This window comes from Talpa europaea (genome assembly GCF_964194135.1).
Source record: "Talpa europaea genome assembly, chromosome: 15".
Classification (NCBI taxonomy): Eukaryota; Metazoa; Chordata; class Mammalia; order Eulipotyphla; family Talpidae; genus Talpa; species Talpa europaea.
In genome coordinates, this window is record NC_140083.1 from 82,714,729 (window position 1) to 82,738,340 (window position 23,612).

Genomic DNA, 23,612 nt, shown 5'->3' on the forward strand with positions numbered 1-23,612 from the left:
AAGGTAGCTCATAATCTGAGCTTAATGTCCTGAGCCAGGAAAGCGTGGGGGGATATATGAGCGTGCAGGGTGTGGGGACTAGCAAGGCGGTGGAAGCCCTCCCCAATACCAACATGTAACTCTAAGGAGCCATGAGGATCCCGAGGGGAGGAAAAGGACAAGGTCCTCCTGCTATTTTCTCTGATTCCACTAATAATAACAAAAGCCAGGGCTCTCAGCAGCAGCCTCAGTCCTGAGCTCCTCCCGTACCACATCCTCCCCACTGGCCTGGAGCAGTGTTCCTTCACTCAGCCGAGGATGGGAGCGGGGGGTACTACTCCGCTGATGAGCTTATTTTTATGCTTCTCTTCCTCAAGCCAAAAGCAGGTGGCATCCGTTAGCAGTACAACTGTCACTATTTCTTCATGGACATGGCAATAAAAAAAATTAAGCAAACAGAAAAACCCTACCCGCCGCCCACTGTCAGCGCGTCCGTATAATGAGGCTGGGGGAGGCGCCTGGCTGGAGTGGGAAGGGGAGAGAGGGGCTGAATAAGGAAATCAATTTCAGCTTGAAGCTCTGAAAGGAGAAGGGACGTGTGAATGGCTTTTTAAGTGGCATCATTAAACCTGGGCAGAAAGGTCGATGGGGCAGAGCAAACCGTATAAATACAAACAGATGACATTTATGTCTGGCAGAATTGGATTTTGTTTGGTTGTTTTTGTTTTTTAAATCACCGAGGTAGAAGACTGATAAGGCTTTTGCCTCACCACCAGGAATCAAATCTATGGAAAGGAATGTCCAGAGAAATAAGGTCCACAGGCATCTTTCTTAAATTATCGGCTAGAATCAATAGCAGCTGGGTCTCTTCCCCTGCTGGTGTGGGAGAGGGATATACTCAGGGAGTGGGGAGGAAAGAGACTCAGCCCTGGAAATCCTTCAGTTACAAAATGAACCAGCAGGTATGCGAGAGGCTATTTCTGTACCACCTCCCTCTGGCTGTGCTGCTGTGTCACTATGAGTTGGGAGTCTGGGTGGACGTAGTGCGGCGACTTCACGTCTGCGTGCACCCTCCCCAGACAGGTGTCCCTGTAAGGGCCTCGAGGGGACTGCAAGCCATCATTTTGGTAGGAAGTCAAGTGTTTCCTGGGGTTATGTTATATCTGATAGTATAGTGGAAGAATTAAAGTCTAGGCCTGGAGGTAAACTGGGCAACTACAAAAATGTATTAATAAACCAGAACAGTTGTTCCAGGAATGGCCAATCCTAATCCCTGCCTTTATTTTTGGAAAAGTGACCATGTTGCTACAGGGAAGAAGGGCGGGTAACTGCCCCCTGAAGGTGACACAACCGTCCTGGGGGCTGGGCCTGGCTTCAGTCTTCCCAGTAAAGGGTAAAGTGGGGAGGGAGGCAGGAAGAGCACTTGTTTCTCCTCTTCCATTTCTTAGATTTCCTAGTGCAGGGATGAAGATTTAGCTCAGGGGCATGGTGAGGCGGCCTCTTGGCAAGCATGCGTAGAACAGCAGCCCATCACCACAAAGCAGCACACGGGGTCAACCAGGGTATCGAGGAGGAAAGGAAAAACAATAGAAAATTCCAGAGAGGCAAAGGAACTAGATGATGAAGAGGATTTCCTTTATTCCTACTGATTTGAAAAAACCCTGTATTACTTCCTTCCAATTTCAGACCAGAGCTCCAGTGCGCCAGCTTTCAGAACAATCCCTTTTTCAGTGTTCTGAGACTGGGTACTAGGCCCAGAGTAGGTAATGAAAAATTCTTTTTACTTGTTTTTTTTTGCTGATTCAAAGACACTGAATTTGAAGATGTAACTACAGAGACCCATCGGATATACTGATATACCACAAAAATACCCACAGGCGCGCGCGTACACACACACACACACACACACACACACACACACACACACTCTCACTCTCTCTCTCTCTCTCTTACTTTAACAAACAGGGGAGAAAATGCCCTGAGGTACCAAGCGCCACCACAGACTACAGCTCGTTTTTGAAATTTCCATATCCCATCGGGGATTTTCAAGGTCAAGTATCCCTGGTGGACACTAGGAGAAACAGCTACGCAGGCCAATAATATAACAAAGGGTAAGGGCTATTAAATTTAAAATCTTTCAGCTTGCGGGAGACCATGTTTGGTCTGGATGAAGGGAGGTCATTGCTCCTTGAAGGTAAGACCTCATATCTTATAAGAAATATTAATTCTGGAATTCACTCCACAGCATTCAACATAGAGTTTAAAAAATCTTTTGTGAAAAGTAGTCCAAATACCTCCCTCACACCAGAAGAGGGCACTCCGACATTCCCACAACAGAGCCAAATGGAGATGACTGGAGGCTTCATTTAAGACTTTCTCCCCTCCAGAAGCCCTGGATTTTCTTTAACTGCAGTGTAATGTTATGTCAGGATGCAGTGAAGGGAAGCAAACAAGTGCAGCTGTACTTGGTTGTGGGGGGAGTTCTTGGCAAAGGCAGACGGTGAAAGGCTGCGTGGTATAAACCTATTCACCTGGGATAGCTGATGCCTTCAAAGAGGGCCTTTACCTATTTAACATGACATCCATTTATTATCCATTGGAAAGGAAGGAACAGAGTACAGAAATCTGTTGAAATGTACTGATTGAAGCTATAGCATAGCACAGAGGAAGTCAAAAGACCCAAGTTTAAGTTCCAGGATTGTGACCTGAGGCAAGTCATTTGAGTCTTTGGGTCTTCAATTTCCTCCTCACAAAGCTGTGGTGAGAATTAAAATGATACAATGTATTTGAGCACATACAAAAACTGCTAAACACATCTAAGTTATGACTTGAAAAGCAGCCTTCCTCACACTCCTGAGAGGAAAAATAGTGAACGCAATCTACAGGAAGAATGACATAAGCATGTCTTGTCTCCAGGGCATGGGAGCTATTGAGTGTAATATTGGATTTAGGGTCAAACAAAAAAAACAAAAAACAAGCCCCCCACCCCCCACTCTACCCCTCAAGGAACCCAATCAGAGATGTGGATTCACAGCTTTCCTATGGGGATAGAGAAACCACCTCACCTCTCTGAGAGGTCAACTTCAGCACCCCTAGAAAACATACAAGCCAGTACTTTGGGGTCACAGTTGGGAGCAGAGGGAATCACTGTCTCTCCAGCCCTAGAACACATGTCCTCAACAGCATTTGCTCTCGCCAATGCCCAAGACCGCCCCCCCCCCAACCATCCTCTTACCTGAGTACTGCTGTGGCATCTGTGGTGGGCTGCAGGGGGAGGGAGACTGAGGCATCTGGTACTGCTCAGAGCCAGGAGGTTGCAGAAACCCCACAGAAGGGCTGAGGAGAGGGAGAAGAGAGGAATGGGAAGGTGGTGGAGGGAGGAACGCAGTTCCTGGCAAACAGCTGCTGCTTCCTGGGCCTCCCCTGTGGGAAGCTGAGGCAGCTCCAAGCTATTCATTCCCAGACCAATTTGCCATGCAATTTCTAAAATCACTCATCAGTTCAAAGTTAATTATATATATTTGTACTTGATCATCTTTCAATTAGGAAGCTGCTAATCAGCGCTACAGATGGAATGTTAGTGACTCATGCTCTTTCCAACACTGTGGAAACAACAGACACAAACACAAGCACACATGTGCACACGCACACACATGCATTCTCAGAAACACAACAGAAACACAAGAGTGTGCCAGAGACAGACATAGTGCTGGGTAGGGCGTGCTAAGAACTAAGGAGAGTATGATTTAGGGTATTTACAAAGTGGCAAGCACAGACAGTCACCCCAAGACAAGACGGGGGAAATCCCCCACAAAACTCAAGACAGCACAAAGAAACACACAGCGTGAAAGAGACAGAGAGAAATACATCAGACTTGAGTGCTAGTTCTATCCCTGCTTTTAACCAGCTGTGTGACTTTGGGTAAGTTTCCTAACACACCTAGCTGTATTTTATTATTTATAAAAGAAAGGAGAAAAATACAACGGGGGTAGGGGTGGAGTGGGCTGGAGTGGGGGGGTAAGACTATCAATCTTCTCACTCTACAGTTCTATTGGCTATGAGCTTTATCAAGACATATATAAATCGACATAGACATTGACAGACCACTAGAGATTCAGCCATGAATACTGAGGTGTCAAGAAAAATGTACATATATACATAGTCCAAATTGCTTCTAACAATGAGCAGTCTCTAGTCCATAGTTCTGAATTCTGCTGATTAGAAAAACATAAACTAGGATAAATTATTATTTTTTTTAAGATTTATTTATTTATGCATACAAGAGCTGGGGTACAGGCCAGAGGCTGGGGGCGGTGACAGGATTCACCAGAGACAAAGTGGGGAACAGAACAGGCAGATTGACAGAAGTACACTGCTAAGAGGAGCAGCAGGCAAGTCAGGAGAGGTCTGCTGCGCCATGTGGGTTGCTCCCTGGCCGGCTGGGGATCAAACTCGACCTGCAGAGACTGCAGACAGCTTCATAGGTTGCGTCTTAGCCTCTTGCACCACCAGGGAGGTCCAAACCAGGGTAACTTATAAAGCCTCTGTCTCTGAAGCAAGAATTATTACCTGCTAAGGAGCTTTTCTGCAAATGTCAACAAGGAGATAAGGAGAATGAACTCCCCCTTTAATTCTACCTGCTTTAGGATACCACTGGATCTTTATCCTTGACTTTATTTTCTTTGGCTGGTGCAAACAAATTCATGGTGGACAGTTTGCTGAGGGTCTGTGGGGATGTGCTCCTCTGGGGTGCTTACCTTGTACCGTTCTGCTGGGCTGGCGGGATCACGCTGTAGTACACTGGCACGCCCCCTGCTGGGAGGCCCCCCTGGACAGACTGGCTCGCAGGAACCAGCATGGGTTGCTGGAAAGGCGGCTGCACCACGTTTTGCGAGTCGTTGCCCACTGGGACCTGGATAGAGACCAGAAGAGAATGACCACTGTACTACTAAGGAGTTCATCCAGAGAACAGTCTAGTCATCCCCAGGCCGGGACACTCTAACTTCTTTCCCTACATCTTGGAGTGCCTCTTCTCCTATCTGCCTAAAGGAAACGCTTACTGAGCTATCTTCAGCCCCTCTCCCCAAACATCACCCTTGGGTATCTGACATAGAGGAAGGAGCCAGGGTATATATTCATTTTCATGGCTGCAGAAAGACCAACCAATTTAAATAGGGACTCTTCTCAGATTCTCTGGACTTTCTTTCAAAAGAAAAAAACTAAAAATTTGAAGGGGGACATGAACAATATTTTAGTGCTGGAGTTGTCAGACTGGAAGGCTGGCCTCCTTTTCCTGATCCCAAGGACTGGCTGATCTTTCCCAACACAGAATGCACCCACTTGGTAAGAAGGCAGTGGAGTGTACTGAACCACCAGGCCTTGCATCTGGGCCCCCATGCTGCTTCTCTGGTTGCTGAGCAGGCCCTGGTTCTGTGGTTGCTGGACCCCTATCATGCCTTGGTAAGCCGCCGGCTGCTGGTTAGGCATCATGGGCTGTAAACCTGGGTGGGGCGGGGGGGGGGGCAAGACAGAGGCATTAGCACGGTCTCAACAGTGTGCAGCTCACACTCCATTAATAATTTCCCTTCTGTCTATTTACCTTTTCTTTTTTTCTGGAGATTCTGGATCCCTTTTTAGGATCCTGAACTATTTGCCCTTTATTTATTTATTTTTTAAATAGGGAAGGCAATTCTCATCTCTTCTCCAGTCTCCACCCTCCTCTATTCATTGCCTTTTGCAGCAGTGATTCCTCTTACCAGGTTGCTGGGATGGCTGAGGCAGCTGTTGACCACGTTGGGGGCTGTAGGCCACCGGGTGAGAGAGAGGTCGATATTGCTGGTTGGAGTTAGGATACTGTCCAGGGGGATAGTAAGAAACCTGGATCTAAGGTGAGAGGAAGCAGATATATGAGAGGGTCCCTCAAATTCAGTCCCAACATCCCTTAACTATTAAATGCATCAAAGCTGATGATGACAAGTCTGTAAATGGAGACACTTGGGACTTGTATTAGTAAACCAGTAACTGTTGTATTAGTGTACCAGTCTGAAGCAGGATAGGAAGGACATGTGTTATACAGTAAGACAACCTTTGTCAAGAAAGACAACTCTTGAGTGAAAGTTAGAGGAATGGAGGTAGAAATGAGGGGAATGAGGTATTCCCCTCAGTCTGTCTACACCAGAGGAAGAGAGAAGGGTTGTAACACTGGGCAAACTGAGTCAGTGAGTTAAGCTGGGAACCTGAGTTCTTACCTGTTGAGGGGGCTGTATATAGCCCTGGGGCGGCAGGACTTGCTGAGTAGGTGGTGCGTGGCTAGAGGTGGAATAGTTGGAAGTGGTGAGGGGCTGTCCTGTAGAAGCCATGATGAAGCTAGTCTGCTGAGGGTGCTGGGAGATAAGTGGGGGCTGGAACAGAGCTGAGGATGGGTCTGCTGCTTCAGTAGAACCTTGGCGGCTAAGGCTCATTTGTCCAAAAGGGTTACTGAGATCATCTGCCTGTTGAGAGTGGGGGAGACTCAAGGACTGAGGTCATATCAAGCCCCATGTCTGGCTTCAACACAGACAGACAGACAGAAATAGCAAGCCTCTCGACAGCTTTCCTTACGTATAAGTGTGGGACATTCCTGCAACTATGCTCTGGGAGGTGCTTTTTAGCCCAAGCATCTGTCATATGGTGTTTTAAATTGCTATGAATTGAACAGCTGTTTGAAGCCAAACTCTAGTCAGACTCTCTACCACCCATGAGGTACCATGGCCACTCTGATATGATCTTTATTAGAATTAGTCCTGGAGAGATGGAGCAATGACAAAACTTCTATATACAGAAAAAACTGGACAAACTAGTGGGCAACAAAAAGGATTCTAACTGTCTTTCCACATCCTGTCTTCCTCCGGCTCCCACCCGTACAATGGACCTAGATCCCATTTTTACACAGAGGATGCAGACAGCACCCTGACTAGATTAGAGGTGGGTAGGCTGGTGAGGCTCCAGCTCTTCCTTGAAGACAAGTAGGCTCTTATCCCTGCTGCTTATGTCCTTCTCGCTCTCAAGGTCATTTCCACCTCTGTTCTCTGACACTTGCAAAGAGTTTTCCTGCCCTTCAGAAACCACTTCCAATTTGCACCTCTGAAAGGGGGCCGGGGCTAACGGCCAAGTTGGAAGGAGAGAGTAGCCATTCTCAGCAATTGTCCTCCCTCCCGCCTTCTCCCTAAGCAGCAAGAGGGATGGTGTCCCATCTCTGACTTGAGACAGATTTCTCTCTCTAGTTCGCGTGCACGTGCACACGCACACACGCGCACACACACATGCACTACTTTGCATAAGAAACCAGTAGAAGCAACAGATGAAGCTTTCCTGTGGTTTCAGTTTTTAGGGATCTGATCTTCAAATTAGCTATATTGCTTCCTAGGTGGACAGAAATAGATGACAAGAGGATTGGGTCACAGATTATTTTGAAATCCATATTCAAAGGTTTTTCAGAATGCAGACATCAAGTGGGAGGGAAAGGGCATTCCAAGTGAAAAAGCAGACAGGTTGGCTAACACACATATGAGAAAGCCCCCCCAAAATGAGGACCTCCATATCCATGACAGAAGTTATCAAAACTATGTGGTAAATCAGGTCTTCAAAGGATTGGTATTCAGGCTACGGAAATGTAAACTGTGCTATGTAGAAGAGATTATTTTTTATGTAAAAAAACATTTTTAAGTTTTTTTTAATTTTCAAAGAGAACCATTTTGTACAGAATAAACAGAGGTTCTCAGACATGTCCAGGGAGCAGAAGTGCATCAAGGAGGCACACGGTGGACCAGAGTCCAGGCTAGAGCAACAACTAATTTTCTTCCTGAAACTGAGGAGGACTCACCACGTCTCTTTGTCTAGCCTTTAGGCATTGTTTGATGCCGAAAGTGCTGTGATGAGGTCACTAGAATGGAGCCCAGCTTGGCCTGGCTGCTTCCTCGGGAGAAGCACCTGCTAGCACGTCCCGCCAGAAAGTACAACTGCTTTGCAAGGTTATCACAGGCTGATCCAGACACACCCACAGAAACAGGCCACGCATGGACATGACAGAAAGCGGAGCTGGGGCTTATACCATGTTGTACTGCTGGGGCGGAGAGACTGGCAGAAGGACTTGGGGACAGGAACTCGGAGAGAACTGAACAGGCTGCGGAGAAGGCTGGAGAGCTGGGACTGGCTGTGGACCAGCAGAGACATGTGGAAAAAGGAAGAAAAGAGGGAGGCACAGGGAGAGGCAGTGGGGCAGAGACAGGGAGGGAAAGGGAAAGAACAACAAAGTTAACCATAGAAGAAATTTCACATGAATATCGAGGCTGCTGAGCAGAACTGGAGGCCAAGTTCCGGACACGGTGTGGCTCCTGCATCTCTGGCAGACAGGCAGCCTCTCCTGTCAGGAAGGCCCCCTGCACACCCTAACCCACCACAAGTCACTTGGAACTTGTGAGCAAACTCGGCACTCTCAGAGTCAGGGTCCGTCGCCTGATTCCAAACAGTTTTCCCAAAAGCATTTTTTCTGAACATACATTGCTGGGGAGCAGGATCACAATCCTCTGCGAGCGTCTGAGAAGGAATTGTCTGCACTGCTGAGCTGCTTCTGTAGAAAGGGTCATCTGAGGTCTGGCTCAGCCCTCCCCAAACAAGCTCCTGATTTCACACCCCAGCCCTCTGGAGGAAGTGCTCATTCACAAGGATCCGCTGCTCTCCCAGGCACAGAAGGAAGAAACAGTCAGTGAAGGGGGACTGGGTCTAGCTACTTCCTCCTGCTCTAAGATTGTTCTGTGTTCCTCCAGGCTACGAGGGCAGGATGAAAAATACCCTCATAAGCAAACAGGGAAGGACTGAGGAATAAAATATAAATAGCCTGCTTTTAGCTTTTGTTCTGTCAGTGCCTTCACTAGCCTCAAGCAGGAGGATTTGTTTATTAGGAACACGGTGTGTTCTAAACCAACTAATGGGGAGTTATGCTTTTTCTCTCTCTTCTTCCCCTGCAGTCATTTCAATCACCTAATCAGTTCTCTCGTCACAGCCCCTGGTGCCAGGAGGAGCGGGAGAAAGGAGAGAGGCTAGGAGGAGAGGGGATAAGTTATATATGCTGTCTCATTTACATACATTATCTTTTATGGCCTCACAATAATCCTATAGGGAGACGTAACTTTGCAGTTAAGATAATAAGGCTCAGAGAAATTAAATCAAGCATCCAGGAGAGCACAGCAAACATGGCAGGGCTGCGATGCGCCCCTGGATCTGCCTGATAAATGTTCTTTCCACTCCACCCTAGCAGCAGGGAGAGGGTGAAAGAAAAAGTCAAACAGAATTATACAAACTTCTATTTGTATGCGTAATTCTCCTCTCTCCAAATTACAAGTATTCAGAGTGTTGGGGACCAAGGTATCAGTAATCTCTCCTGCCTTGCATCTCTGGGAGACCTTTTCACAGGCAATTAACAGGGAGACTGTTTCACAGAGGAGACATAACAGTTCTGGAGAGTCCAGGAATTAGAAGACACCCTCCACTCCCTGCTCCAGCCGAAGTGGAGAATATTCCTGATGTTTGGATTAAATAAAATCTAAGTCACCTTGGTTAGAAAAGTCATGGAGAATCTGGAAGAGATGTTGTAGCCTTGAAGACAAGCGTCCAGCTCTCCTGGCACACCTAGCTTCTGCCTGTCGGTGGCACTCCAAATGCAGCTGCTGCCACGTGGCTCAGCAGGAGTTACTTGTGTCCATTTCCTACCACCCGGGCCTCTTCTTTTTCTTGAGCAAGGGCCTATTGTGTTTCAGGCCTCGTATATCTGGGGGGCAAGGGGTGGCCCCAGGAACAGTGAAGCGGGAAAACTCCGCCTGCTTTCCTCACATTTGTGAGGTGTGAGTCACAGAGAAGAGAGAAGAAATGAGCTGCTCTGGGAGGCCTCTCCTGAGCGAGGAAGGGTGGTGATAAAAATGGGTGTCTTAGTGCAATTTTTAAGTTATCTTACCACTACCCCCCATTATGTTTTTTTCTTGGAGAATCTCAAATTCCTGGGCTAGGGAACTTTTCAAAAACCTTGAGGAAGCCAAAGATTGGCCGTGGAGGGTGTGACTGCCATCTACTGGCGCATTCTGGGCTACATCATAAGCGCGTGGGTTTCTGACCAGCCCCTGGAGTGAGACTCAGAGCCTTTCCAAGAGGTCCCTCCCATGTTCAGTGACTGGGTGTACGTTAGTTACTGGCTTTTTAATCCTCAGCCTCATCCCTGATCTCACAAGTTCTATTGATACCTGCCACAGAGGCCTGCTCTGACAGCAGAAGCCTGCGCTGAAGGGAAAGAGCCTAATTTAGTCAGCACTGTCCCTGTGCCTGGAGCTAATGTCTCGTTTTTTTGCTTTTCTTCTAAAGGAAAACCTCTGGGCCCCCCTGGTGGCACACGGGGTTGAGAACAGCACTATGAAGCTGTCACAGCCTCTGCAGCACAAGTTCAATCCCAGGCCAAGGAGAAACCCACATGGCACAGCAAACCTCTCCTGTCTCCCCGCTGCTCCCCTCAGCAGTGTTTTCAGTCAGTCTGCCTGTTCTGCTCCCCGCTGTCTCTGGTGAATCCTCTCACCCCCCACATCACTGGCCTGTACCCCAGCTCTTGTATGCATAAATAAATGAATCTTAAAAAAAATAAAGGAAAACCTTTGCGGGGAGGAGTGTGTGTGTGTTGCGGGGGGGGAGGTGTCACTTCCTTCATCTCTGCATTGTTGTATACCACTTGAGAAACTGAACAGTAAGTATTCTGGGGTTTTGGGGTTTAAGTTCAAACAACTTGAGCTTGGAGATATGTGGAACAAAGAAAAAGGCAGCAGGAAGAGGGAAAATAGAAATAAGAAAGAGGAAGACGAGGGGAAAAGGAACTACAGACAGGGGCTGGTGTATACTATCAGCCGTTACCATAAGTGCTTCAAAGACACCAAAGCTTAACCAGAATAAGCTTTTTCAGTTTGGCGCTTGTGATCACAATTAACCCCAATTATAAATTTTCTGATAGAGAAAGACAAGTACTGTATCACTTATACGTGGACTCTAAATAAGTTAAACCTTTGAAAAACAGTGTAATATAGTGGTGGTGCCGGATAAGACTGATGCTGTTTAAGGGTGCAAACTTGTAACAATTAACGAGCCATAGAGATCTAATGCATAGTATATCATGAATATAGACAATAATATTGTACTATAATTATGTACTGAGATAAACATCGCTACATCGGCAATCACGTTACATGAATGCAGCAAAGCAACATGTTATAAACTTTAAACTAAAATGTTATAATGTCAAATTTACTAAATAAACAAAAGTCAGCAACTAATTAGCAACCTTAAAAAATTTAAGAGAGGGCCTCCCTGGTGGCTCAGGGATTAAAGTCTCAGCACTATGAAGCTATCCTCAGCCACTGCAGCAGGAGTTCCATCCCTGGCCAGGGAGCTGACCCCACATGGTGCAGCAGACCTCTCCTGTCTCCCTGCTGCTCCCCTCAGCAGTGTATTTCAGACAGTCTGACTGTTCTGCTCCCCACTCTGTCTCTGGTGAATACTCTCACCCCCCGCACCTCTGGCCTACACCCCAGTCCTTGCATGCATAAATAAAAATAAATCTTTAAAAAAAATTTTGAGAGATATCGAGGTTGACACATGCAAAAAAAAAAAAAAAAACCCAAAAAAACAAAAAAACCCACACAAAAAAGTGTAAATTTCTGAGGGAACAGGACCTGTGCATTAAATAAACAATGTCCCTGCCCCCAATCTATGGGCCCTACCCCAGCACCTCAGACCCTGCAGGAGATCAGTCAGTACTGGTGATTAACCCTCTGAGCCCATGATCCAGAGGCAGGGACAGATCCGAGTTAGGTTTGGGATTTCGAGCCAGCCTCCTGGACATTCTTTCTAAGTTTTTTCTTTCTGAAATGGCTACTCTTTCTGCTTGTCTCTACTGTGTTCCTACTCTTGCTCTGTTTCTACATGTGGTGGAAGGAAGAGGCAGAGAAAGACAGAAAGGGGAGCAAAAAGGGAGCAAGACTATATTAAAGTACATGTATGTTAGAAAACTCAAATACTGAGGTCTCAGAAAAGGGACAACATACGCACAAAGAAATACAGCAGGAGGCAGCCAGAAGGAAAAGCAGTTTACCCACTTAAAGGTCTGAATCAAGGCACAACAGAAAACATACACAAACATGCTATGCTTTAGCAGGGAGCAAGGTGAGCAGATATGAACGGGACTTAATGAGGCAGGTGGTTGAAGAAGAAAGTCAAGTCTATAGAGAAACTGATTTAGGGTCGGAGGTGAAAGACTGGAATGATCTGCACATGGGTTATATTCAAAGATAAAGTAGGTTTTGCTATTCTTCATTTTACTTTCACGTCACAGTATTCGCGTGGGGTGATACTGAGCCATTCTTGGGTATTTCCACTCTAGTTTCCAGTTCCTGCAGCATTAGTCCTTAGACTTGGCTCTGGCACCGATAGAAGAGATACATTTAAGGCCAAGTGGACTAACTGAGCAGGGAGATGAGAGCGCCTGGGAGGTGAAACAAGAAGTTCAGCAACAGCAGGAAAGAGCACAGACTTAGGGCTTCCTGGCTACCAGAGAAACTCTAGGGCAAAGTACGGCCTCTATTAATGAAGAGCTCTTCTCATGGAAGAAAATAAGCAAGGATCTCAGCGCAGCACCCCTTAGAGCATTAAGGAGACTTTTCGACATAGAATACTGAGTTTCCAGTTTAGAACAGTGTCTAATTCTCGTGCGGATGACTCATGCGGTCTCCACAGAAGCAAAACTTTGCTCACACTCTAGTTGGTACGAACAATTGCCAGTCCAGCAACAGAAGGAAAGAGAGCTCTTTTATGGTGTGGGAAACAAAGACAAGATTGGAGTTTTATTTGCTCTATGGCAGCGTATGGCCGGGGTCTTGAGTGGTATTTTCTGTGCCCCCAAATCATTGACAGGTAAATGTTTATGGGTCAACAGTCCCATGAACACACCCAGTCCGACTATCGTGAGAGCTGTGATCTCTTCAAGCTCCATATGTGGATCCAGCGAGCAACAGTCCCTTGCTAGCTACATAGGCGGCAGAGGGACACGGGGCATAGAGGAAATGTGGGATGGGGTAAAAGATCTAACTGATAATCCTCAAAAGGAAGAGAAAGAAATGTCAAGTAAAAAAACTCCTGGGCTAACTACTAACCACATCTTTGTTTTCTCTCTGTTCTCCCCAAAACCAACAAATGAGAAACCAGTGAGGGAGTGGCATGTCTCCAAACACAGGTCTTTCCCGCTGCCGGGAGCACAGAGATACACTTCCAAAGCTTGTGTGAATCAGAGTGAGGGGCTTCGGCATGAGGGTGACTCACCTGTGAGATCATGTGGTTATTCAAGGGTGGCTGCTGCTGAGGCGTGGGTGGGAGAGTAGGAAGCTGCTGTTGTTGTTGCTGCTGCTGGGCAGCACACGGGAGAAGGCCCCGGACAGACTGGGAGGAGGTGACCTGGCTGCACACTTCTGGGGCACCTAGCACCATACCTACGGCAAAGAGGAGACCCAGTCAAGAGCTGTAAGCGCAGGCCATAACATGCCACCCTGAGGGCCCACACACGAGCACAGGGCATCCAGCTGCTCTGCTGACGCAACTCTTTACCTCAGCAGGCCTCTGCCGCCCAGGGACAGCAGCCACCTTGACTGTCAGTGTTTGGTTTTGGAATTAAACAAAATTCAACTTCCCCATTAAGTGCCTAGAATCTGCCCATCATCACTAGACAGCTGAAAGCACGAATGTTCACTTCCTGGAAAGACACAGCCTGGTCTGTATCTTAAGATACCTGTTATCTTAAGATACCTGTCTTCTCTTCTCTTCGAACTCTTCTCTACTTGCAGATATAAGTTTCTGAGAAGGCAAGCTTGCCTCTCCAAGCATAAGCACAGGTACACACATACACAGACCCTTCACCCAACTGTTTCTCCCATTTTCAGACCCTCCAACCCATGCACATATTTACACAAATTACTTTTCTGAATATCCATTATACGCAGACATTGTGTGATGAACACAAAGGTAAAGGGAACACGGTCCTTGCAGCACAGGATTTTCCAAAGGGAGATGGAAGTACACACACACACATACACACACACACAGTTTCTTCCTATAAGGACATAGGCTACATTAGTAATACGAACAAAGTCATGTGAAAGCAAAATGAGGAGCATTAACTCCCGGAAGAATTTACAGAAGTGGCAGGAGAGAAGGGTTTGAAGGATAACTGGGTCTGTCAGACCAAGAGGAAACAAAGTTAATGCCATATTCAAGAAATGGCTGGAGAGCTGCAGGGTGATAGGTACCTAGAAATAAGGCTGAAACAGCAAACTGGAGTCAAGAAATTATGCTGCATTAAGTAATTTAGGTTTTATTGTGCAGGAATGCTGAAACATGAATGCTTTTTTGACGTGACTTAGACCTATCTTTTAGATTGGTAAACTGGCTCCAAAAAGCGTTGAGGATGCAGCAGGGAAGCCAGCTTGGGGCTAGTGTCTTACTTGAATTAAAGATAAAGGTCTAGATAATAAAGCCAGAGGCAGGGGGATTGCACAGGAGGTAACAAAGAGACCTAAAAGAATGAAATTTTCACTCCCACTGTCTACTGTGGTGGTGAAAAAGAACTGGGTTGAGATGTAGCCATCGTCAGAGAAAGGAGGCTGGAAACAGAGGCTGAGTAAAGAGAGCTACATATCCTTCTGCTAAGAAAGCAGCAGACTAGATGGGGAACGTTGCGTACAGACGCAAGAGCTGGGCAGGAAGGGTGGTTAGAGGGCTGGGCCTCACGATCCTTCCAGGGACAGGGCTCCGAGCAGCCGCCACAGCAGCATCTCTCAAAACTCTAGCCCAAAGGCGGCTACCAATTAAATAAAAACAGCTAAACTTTAAGGGTTCCCTCTGCTCTACCAACCCTCTTTATAATATCAAAAGCCACAGAATGAAAGCAACTATCATCCTCATTTTAGTAAACAGCATGAACCTGGGCCAATGGAGCCGTCCCACCTTGGTTAGCAATCAGATAAAAGCAACGGATCCAAAAAGTCAAATTTTCCCTGGTTGTGTCAGGTCTCGAGGACAAGTGTTTTGTTAAAAGTATGAGTGATGTTTTGCAGAAAACAAGCAAGAAATGTTGCATAACATGGAGAGCGAGAAGGTGTGATACCTGGCCTGGAGATCCTTCCCGCACTGCCACCTTTACTACTTCCAATGCTATCGCCCCGGGTGAGGATAGAGATTCCGCTGAAGCTACTGGCTTTGGTGACAGGGGGCCGCATGCTGCGAACAGAGCCGTCCGAGTCGGTGCTGCTCCAGGGCCGCGGCTCCAGGGACTTGAGGTCGCTGTCTGTGCTGCTCTGGCGGCTGCCTGAGGTGCGGCTTGGCCCATCGCGGCTCCCCCTGCAGAGAGCACAGTGGTCAGAGCCCTCCCCACCGACCACTTCGGCAGAAGGGCTGGGAGAGAGGCATTTCCATTCTTTCAGTAACAAGGAAGGGGTCAGGGTTGGGGGCGAGGATGGACACTGACTTCTTATTGGCTGGCCAACCAAGACTTGATGGGAGCAGACAGAACAAGGTCCCGGATAGTTACAAAGAGAACAGAGGCAAATCTGGAAGACAGCGACTGGCAACTAATTCAATACATCAGACCAGAGGTGGACGGGAAACCACACACATGATGCTGAGATTGGCTGTGGTCTCTTCCCAACCTTGCGGGGATCCCACACATGCAGGAAATAGTGGTGAGCAGAGGCGTACCGGCTCTTTCTGGAGTTCTTGTGTTTTTTTTTGTTTTTTTTTTTTTTAAGACTACTAGAAGTTACTATTGCTAGAAGGTAGGAGAGGCCGATGACAGAAATTCGACAACACATCTTCCACAGAACAGGTACCTGTGCCAGCAGAGATGCTGCTAAGGGTCACTTTTCCAAGGACGGAGAACAGTGGACTAAACTGACACTGTGAATATTCAGGCTGATAGCCTGGAATTGACCCCGCCCATTTTCTGGAAGTTCTGTTTTGGTATCTGGGAACAAATGGTTGTGGGGTCTCTCAGGGCTAATGTCCTCAGCGTGATCTAAGAACTAAGACACTGGGATCATCTTTGCCAGGATGGCAAGGAGCGGGGGTGCTGACTATGCGGGTTACCTGCAAATGACCAGTGTGCTGCACTTGGCAAGGCACGTGCCACGAGAAATGGGCTCCTTCCTGTCTTACTGTGCTCTGGAAGCACCAGGGTTGTCTGACAGTATAATCGCTGCATGTGATTCTAAACGGCTGTATTCCTTGAGATAGCTGGGATTGGCTCGAAAGCCCCCAAGTCTTGTTGAGCTGTTGTTGCTTTTTAATCAGTAAGAACAGGGAATTATCCTTTCATATTTCCCACCCCCAACTAAAGACCTAAGGAAACCAAACGACAACAATTACCGAGATTCTGGCACGTACAGGGGAGCAATTAAGCAAAAATCATAGTAGTTCTCTCCTTTCCACTAAGGCAAATACAAAATCCCATCCCGGTCCCTTAGCTCCAAAGACGGGCTCAGAATTATTCCAAGGAAAAAAAGGCATTTTTTTCCTTAAGGAGGTAATATTAAAGAAAATACCTTTCTTTATTAGAAATATCTGCTCCAGGGCCTCCCTGGTGGCACAAAAGGTTAAGCACAGCACTATGAGGCAATACGCAGCCTCTGCAGCACAAGTTCGATCCCTGGCCGGCCAGGAAGCAACTCAATGGCGCAGCAGACCTCTCCTGACTCACCCGCTGCTCCCCTCAGCAGTGGATTTCAGTCTATCTGCCTGTTCTGTTCCCCACTCTGTCTCTGGTGAGTCCTCTCACCCCCCGCATCTCTGGCCTGTGCCCCAGCTCTTGTGTGCATAAATAAATAAATCTTTTTTAAAAAAAAGGAAAAAAAAAAAAAAAGAGAAGTATCTGCTTTAAAGGCATTGTAGGGCAAACGGGCAAAATGTATGCAAAGGTCATTATTTTAGTTGTTAGCCGAGCCAACCATAGTGATCTACAAACATACTGGCACAGCTGGTCAGGAACATGCTGATTCTTTTCTGAATCCCAAGAGGATGCACATATAATCTCAATTATTCTCTCTATAGCACTATAATAGAGGACTAGAAAATATTCCTGTTACCCCATAACTTTACCCTTTCTCTTTGGGATGTCAAAAGTAGAATGGGAAGAAAGAAATATAAATCGGGGACTCTCCAGGAACAGAACGAGACTTGAAGTGAGAGCCAATAGCTGTCTCCATGGACAAAGGCAAGCCTATGGAGAGGATCCAATAAAGATGTGTGGGCATGTGGGGATACAGCAATGGCAATGGATGAGGCTGCTCATTAGACAGAGAGTGTGAATTTTGCAAGATAAATCCTAACGGTATTTTACACCGAATCAACCACCATACTAGCTAGCTATTAGGACAATTCTGCCATTTATTTTCTTTCTCTACATGAGGCAGACAATGAATGAGTCAAATTTAAACCAAACACTCCCAGGAAGCTTTGCCAAAGTGACAGTACTTCTATAACCATCCAGTTCCCCCAGGACAGCGGTGACCAAGTGCTCACAATGTGGACTGTCTGATGACCCTGACTAACCCGGTACTGAATACACCATACCCCTGAGTTAGAGAATTTAAGTGGCGTCGTGGCCAGGAAAGAGATCAGATTTCCTTTTCTACACGCCCAATCTCTAGCCATGTCCTTCTGCGTCATTAAAAATAAGGTAAGTGGGGAAAGTTAGCAGCCTTGATTTTGAGCACGGGGTTGGGTGCATGCTGGAGAGCGAGGGGAGGACAGAGAGCATGCAAACCTCAGCCCTGTGAGATCAGAACTGACTTAGTTTTTACTGACTTAGTAGATGCAGTGCTAGTAAAAAGCTGAGTTTATTGGGTCTAGGGAATGGGTAGATAGGACCATAGAAGAAATGGCAATAAATATTAGTAAGCTTTATTGTGGCTTTTTTTTCAGTGCAGTAGAACCTTCCAAAGAATTAGGAAGTTGCCACAGTCATGCCAATGTGGATGATGGAATCAGATGTACTGGTATTTGTTTCACACACTTAGGAGGAAAGATATAAAGTAGTTTGAGAAGATCAGCATCTAATCACTGGAGCTCTGGACTAGCACCCAAACACTAGCGCCCACTTAGGAGTCCATGAAGCTGCATTTTAGATGACACAGACCTTGAATCAAAACTCAGTTTGGAAAGCAGCAGCTTAAAAGGCGTTCTGGACAGGAGAGTGCTGCACCTGCTCGCCGGCTCCTGTCAGCTGTCATCTGCACATTCTGATTTAGCCTGAAGCTTCGCCACACTATTAGGGCATTGTTCTTAGCAGTGAGTGTAAACGAGGGCCCTGTGCGGAACACTACTCAGAGAAGGGGTAATGGTGTGATATGGTGGAAAGAGCACTGGACAGAGTCTGTTCCAATCTTGCCACTAATAGCCATGTGAACCTGGCCTAGCCACTGAATCCCTCTGCTTCTGTTTTCTTACATGTAAATCAGCTTACCCAATCAGCACTTGAGAACTGAATCAGACAGTGAACTGGGCAACCACGAAGCACTGTGTGTTAATTCACAGAGAGTGAACCTAAAACAGAGTTAACCTAAAGCTTCTATTTATTATAGATATTCTGGAATAATTACGACCCTTATGGGCCAGGATTTCCCCCCCCAAGGGGGACCTCTATCTATCTTGGCCACCACCAAGGACGCAGAGCCCTCTCTGCGCAGGCCTTTCAACCGGGCGTCAGGGTGGATGGTCTAGGACAAAGAGTTTGGAGATATGGAGAGGGAGCTAAATGCTGTATCCCAAGAAAGGGAAAGCTCAGTCCTAATTTTCACACGAGTTGACTAAGTTTTGGAAAGGACAACAGAGGAGGGCAACTAAACTACTGGGAGTGAGAACCCTCATTAATGTGAGTCAGCCACTGCCTATCCAGTTTAGGGTTCACAGAGAGAAGCCCGTGGGAGAGGGTCAGATGGGGGTCTCAGTACTGAATGGTCAGGTTCTCTGTCCTCTATAGTTTGCTGTTGGGGCACTGGGAAGAGTCTATTTTAAGTGAGGTGGTGCAGGGACGGTACCCTAGAGTAGTGCTTTTCTTCCCATCACCTTGTGTAATCCTCTGGGCTGGGACTGAGGGACTGAAATGGACAGGAGATGCCCATGACTGCTTTGTGGAACCAGGCATGGGAGAAGCTAGTACATCAGTTTTCACCAACATTAAGAGCAAGTCACTGGACAGCCACATAAAGGGCATGTTCTAAGAGCCTTCTAAGGCAGAGAGTGACCAAAGAGAAAACTACACAGACGGGGTGTTTGCATGTATATCTGTACATCTATGGAGTCGTTCTTAGAGATACAAAATATTTCCTATGCTGGGTTAGGGATAAGCTCTTCCATTCTTTCCATCGGTGAAGTAAAGATAGCTAGAAAATATCCATTCTTCTACCGTAATAAATGTTCAAATCCTCCCCAAGTGCCCAGTTCCAGCAAACTTCTGGGAGGAACCAGTACCTATCCCAGATATACCTATTTGGGCCCCTTTACCACCTACCCAGGACTTAACTTGAAGTCAGCAACAATAAAAATAAAACAATTGCGCAGAAGCCATTTTTTTCATGGGGAAAAATATCCAATGTTACAAAAAACACAAATTGAATTATTCCACAAGCAGCCATGCATGGAGCAAACTCACTCCGCTGAAAAGATTACAGCAAAACAAAATAAAACTGAAAAAAACAAACAAAAAACCCCCAAGAAATAGAGATCACACAGAAGTACCTAAAAATCTGCCTTCTCTTGTGAGAGCTAGAAGAAAAGGCTTCTTTGGAGAGTCTGTTGGTTAACATCAAAGAAAAGCATCATTACAGGATTATATTAACCTCACTGACAAAGCTCAATGAGAAGCAGGGAACATGCTAAGTGGTACTAACCTGATGTCATTTAGATATCCGTTCTGGCCAGTCTAGGTGAGGGGGAGAAAACGGAAAATAACTTATAAGAAAACAGCATGGCATAACCGAAAAGGGTGTCCATGATGCTATGAATACCCAAGTCCTCAAACCAAGCTCACCCCCCAACAGGGAGAGAAGGAACAGGGACAGGATGACCCACACCCACACACCCACCTGACTTCTCACCTTTAATGGGAAAAAGCACTTGGCTTTTTGAGCCTTCCCATAGAATGTTTAAAAAGAGAGGTTGATAAAGAAAGGCAGGAGTACGGAAAGGAGAAAGAAGAAAGTATTAACCAAGCTATGGTTCCCTTTTCAGTTCTAAATTTATTCTCTCTAGAGCTAAGTTGAGCATAACAACTGATGTGCTTGGTCCTAAAGAGTATGTTCGCAGGCAGGGAAAAGGGAGACAAGAGAAAGAAAATTAGCTTTTTTTTTTAGTAAATCAGCCTCAATGACTATTCATTTCTGTCTTCCACACAGGCCACAATGAAAGACATTTTGACCTGAGAGTCAAGGAGAGTAAGAAACTGGGGAAGCAGGTATTTTCCAGAGCCAAGAAAAAAAATCGAAGGCCTGATACGTTCCTTTTAGGGATCATTTCTTGACAAAGCCACTGAGCTGAGTGAAGCGAGCATTAAGGCGGACTCCCATGCCTCGGAAGGAAGGCACCGAGTGTCCAGCTGCCGGGCAGAGCGGGCGCCGCGCAGAGCAGAGCCTGTCGGGCAGCTTTCCCAGACCCGGCTCCGGCTCCAGAGGCTGCAGCAGCAGCATTTCCATCCAAACACCCTTCTTGCCACTTCCCTTTCTTTTTGCCTGCCTCTCCCGCTCCTCCAACCCCGCTACCACACCACTCTTGTTCTCTGTCATTGGCTTTGATTGATCCCACCCAGGAATCTTTGGAGTATGGTGGACTTTGGGATTTTTCTGGTCCAGACCATCAGGGATTCCTGATACCTCTATCACAGCAAGAGTTAGGACATGCTGAAATGGAAGTGATAAATCCACAAGGATTTCACAAAGAACACAACTTTTAGTAGAGGCTTGAGAGACTAGAAATCAGGAAAAAGCTCGAGAGAAGAGCTAACTTTAATTTTGTTACGGTCGTAGTTATATATATCCCAGTGCTGTTAATTAGTCCAATGCCCTATTAAAAGTTGCTTGTACTTTAAGAATATGTGTGGCTTTGTTAAAGGCTGGCTTTTTGGGACAGTCATAGTCCATGTGCCAGTGACACAGAGGCGCACACCCCAGATAGCTGCCAATGATGTCACTGGTGCTTCTTAATCTAAAGTGCCAAGAGCAGATTTAGCTATTCCGGGGTTGTCTACTTTGGGAGTTAAGGCACGGTCTCTGCCTGAATTAAAATATCATCTCTTCCCTGACTAGTAGTGTGATCTTAGATGGCTACTTAATCTCTCTATGCCTCAGTTTCTCACTTATAAAATTAGGTAAATAATGTAACCTACCTCCTAGATGTAGGGTGAGGATTACATAAATTACAGTGCTAACATAAATTAAAGTGCTAAAAGCAGTGTCTGGAAGAGAGTAAGCACTATTAAATGTCTGCTGCTATCACCCACCAACCTGCACTGTCCACACTTTAGGGCTGTCCCTGGCCACAGGCATGTACAAACAACTCTCCTCTCACTCTACCCAAGTGATTTGCAGGTAAAGGTGGAGAACCCTCTTGGGGGTGTGGCTGGATAATTTGGAGGACGGATTTTTCTGACTCAGAGTGGAAGTCTGTATAAGAGAAGGTAAGACAATTCCTTCTCCTTGAACTTTGGGCTAGAAGATTTGCTGTGTATCTGTCCTCAGTGAGGATCCTTGGAGCGCTTGGGTCTCCAGAGACAATGGAACAAGTTCATGGAGGAATTCAGTTTTCTTGTAGCTAGAGACAATGTTTGTCAGAGCTAGGTGGTGAGAAAAGATGTGTATTTTTTGGTCTTGCTGAGGGAGGGGAAAGTCAGGAAATGCGAGGCGTGAGGTCCACCAATGCATGCTGATTAGCAGTGGCCATCTTTTGACAATGAAGGGAGGTTGGCTCTTCCTCCTTTGTTGTTAATTTGACCTGGGATGGTGCTACTGTCTGTCTACCACATTTTCCAGAAGTTAGCGCCTCTCCTGTCTATCCAAAGCCTTTCCTGAAATCCCTCTATACTTCTCTCAGCAGTCTGGTAAACAAAGGCCAACCAATACAGGGGCACCTGATACAAGGGCATCTGATATGGCCCACAGTTCTTAAGAGTAAAGCTGCCTAAATGATTCATGTTATCTCTTGGCCCATGGAGTCAGTCCTGTTCTCAGAAGCAAGGTAAGGAATATAGGAAGAAAGACACTTCCTGTAAGGGAGAGACTGGAGGGAATGGTAGATGGCACCCTCTGTGCATGTGGAATGTGGCGCTCGGAGAATGGATGCCAGATCTGTGCTCTAACAATCGCCAACATATACTAAAAACGAGGCTTGCCAAACAAGATGAATACATAGGCTGTGCGGACACTACTCTTCCACACAGAAGCAAAGTTGCCTATAGCAGACAGTGGAAGTGAGAAAGGGTAAGCGAGAAGAGGGTTTGACAGGCAAGATTTAGGGCCCTTGCATCAAAAGCCCTGCCAAAATGATTTCTAAGTTCAGTCTAATTATATTTACCAATTTCAGCCATTCCACTTGTTCTCTCTGAATGCCAGATGGCAGACGCATTTAAAATAATACAAATAAACATCTGCAGCTTTCCAAGAGGCCACATTTAATTTCAGAGATCAAATATGGGGCTGGCTGATATTGGTTAAAAAACAAAAACAAAACACAACAAAACATTTATGGAGGGTTCATTCCATTCACAGTTCCAAAGATTATGAGCTACAAGCTATGGGCTGACAACTCTCGGAAGCTACACTTACCTCTCGGGCAAATATTCTCTCTCGGGCCCTTTGATATTCCTCCTCTCTCTCTTCTATTGACTTGCTCCTCCTTCCATCCTGCAATGGAACTCTGATCTAGATCGATGAGCAGAATTAAGCTAGTTAAGTTCTCCTCGTACTGCAAGCTCACTGCACACCAGCAAGGAAGAGAAACCGGGAGAGTTTATAGTTGCCATCAAAAAAAAAATGGAAAAAAAAAAAAAAAGAAAATCCCCAGTGCTGGACAGGCCTCACGGGGTCCGTCTGACCATGCAGCTTGGGAGAGCAGCGTCTCTGGATGGTCGGGGCCTCTCCATCTCCCCCCATCCCCCAGAGTATCAAGAACAGCTACTATTTACAAGGAGTGGGGAGCTTTCCTGTAGTGATCAAGTACTCCAGTCAGTAAGGCTCAAGAGACTAGCTCAGGGAATAAACATTACTTGGAGGGAAAGCAAGGCGTAAGTGGAAGTTAGATGGGGAGAGAAATGGGAATTTAGTACAGCAAAATGTAGAAAAGAGCTTTAGAGAACTAGCTCTTGACAGTGTCCCTTCTTTTAGTTCACTAATGCCGTGGCCCGAAGACCCGAGTCTCACACAGCTCAGCGAAGAGGGCCTTGGAAACAAAATCCCAAGGGCGAAGCTAAACTCGAAGCTCAAGCATTTTTTTTTAAATCATCTTAATTATAGTCACTAGAGGGAGGGAGAGAGAGA

At 46.4% G+C, this 23,612-nt stretch overlaps 1 protein-coding gene across 13 annotated transcripts in view; it reads right to left on the reverse strand.

Annotated features, from left to right (window-relative positions):
* Positions 1–23,612, reverse strand: part of R3HDM2 (R3H domain containing 2) — a gene marked incomplete at its 5' end in the record, with an annotated part of 43,191 nt that overhangs the window by 6,163 nt on the left and 13,416 nt on the right. For 2 of the 13 annotated variants that reach the window (XM_084255409.1, XM_084255416.1), the window contains 10 exons: positions 3,215–3,315; positions 4,737–4,891; positions 5,320–5,480; positions 5,736–5,862; positions 6,228–6,470; positions 13,363–13,529; positions 15,200–15,432; positions 19,825–19,878; positions 19,977–20,008; positions 22,902–22,997. In XM_084255409.1, the coding sequence (XP_084111535.1) occupies positions 3,215–3,315; positions 4,737–4,891; positions 5,320–5,480; positions 5,736–5,862; positions 6,228–6,470; positions 13,363–13,529; positions 15,200–15,432; positions 19,825–19,878; positions 19,977–20,008; positions 22,902–22,997 (1,369 nt within the window). Of the gene's footprint in view, positions 1–3,214; positions 3,316–4,736; positions 4,892–5,319; positions 5,481–5,735; positions 5,863–6,227; positions 6,471–8,068; positions 8,171–13,362; positions 13,530–15,199; positions 15,433–19,824; positions 19,879–19,976; positions 20,009–22,901; positions 22,998–23,612 lie in introns of all 13 variants that reach the window. The other 11 variants (XM_084255414.1, XM_084255413.1, XM_084255420.1 and 8 more) reach the window with 8 other exon arrangements.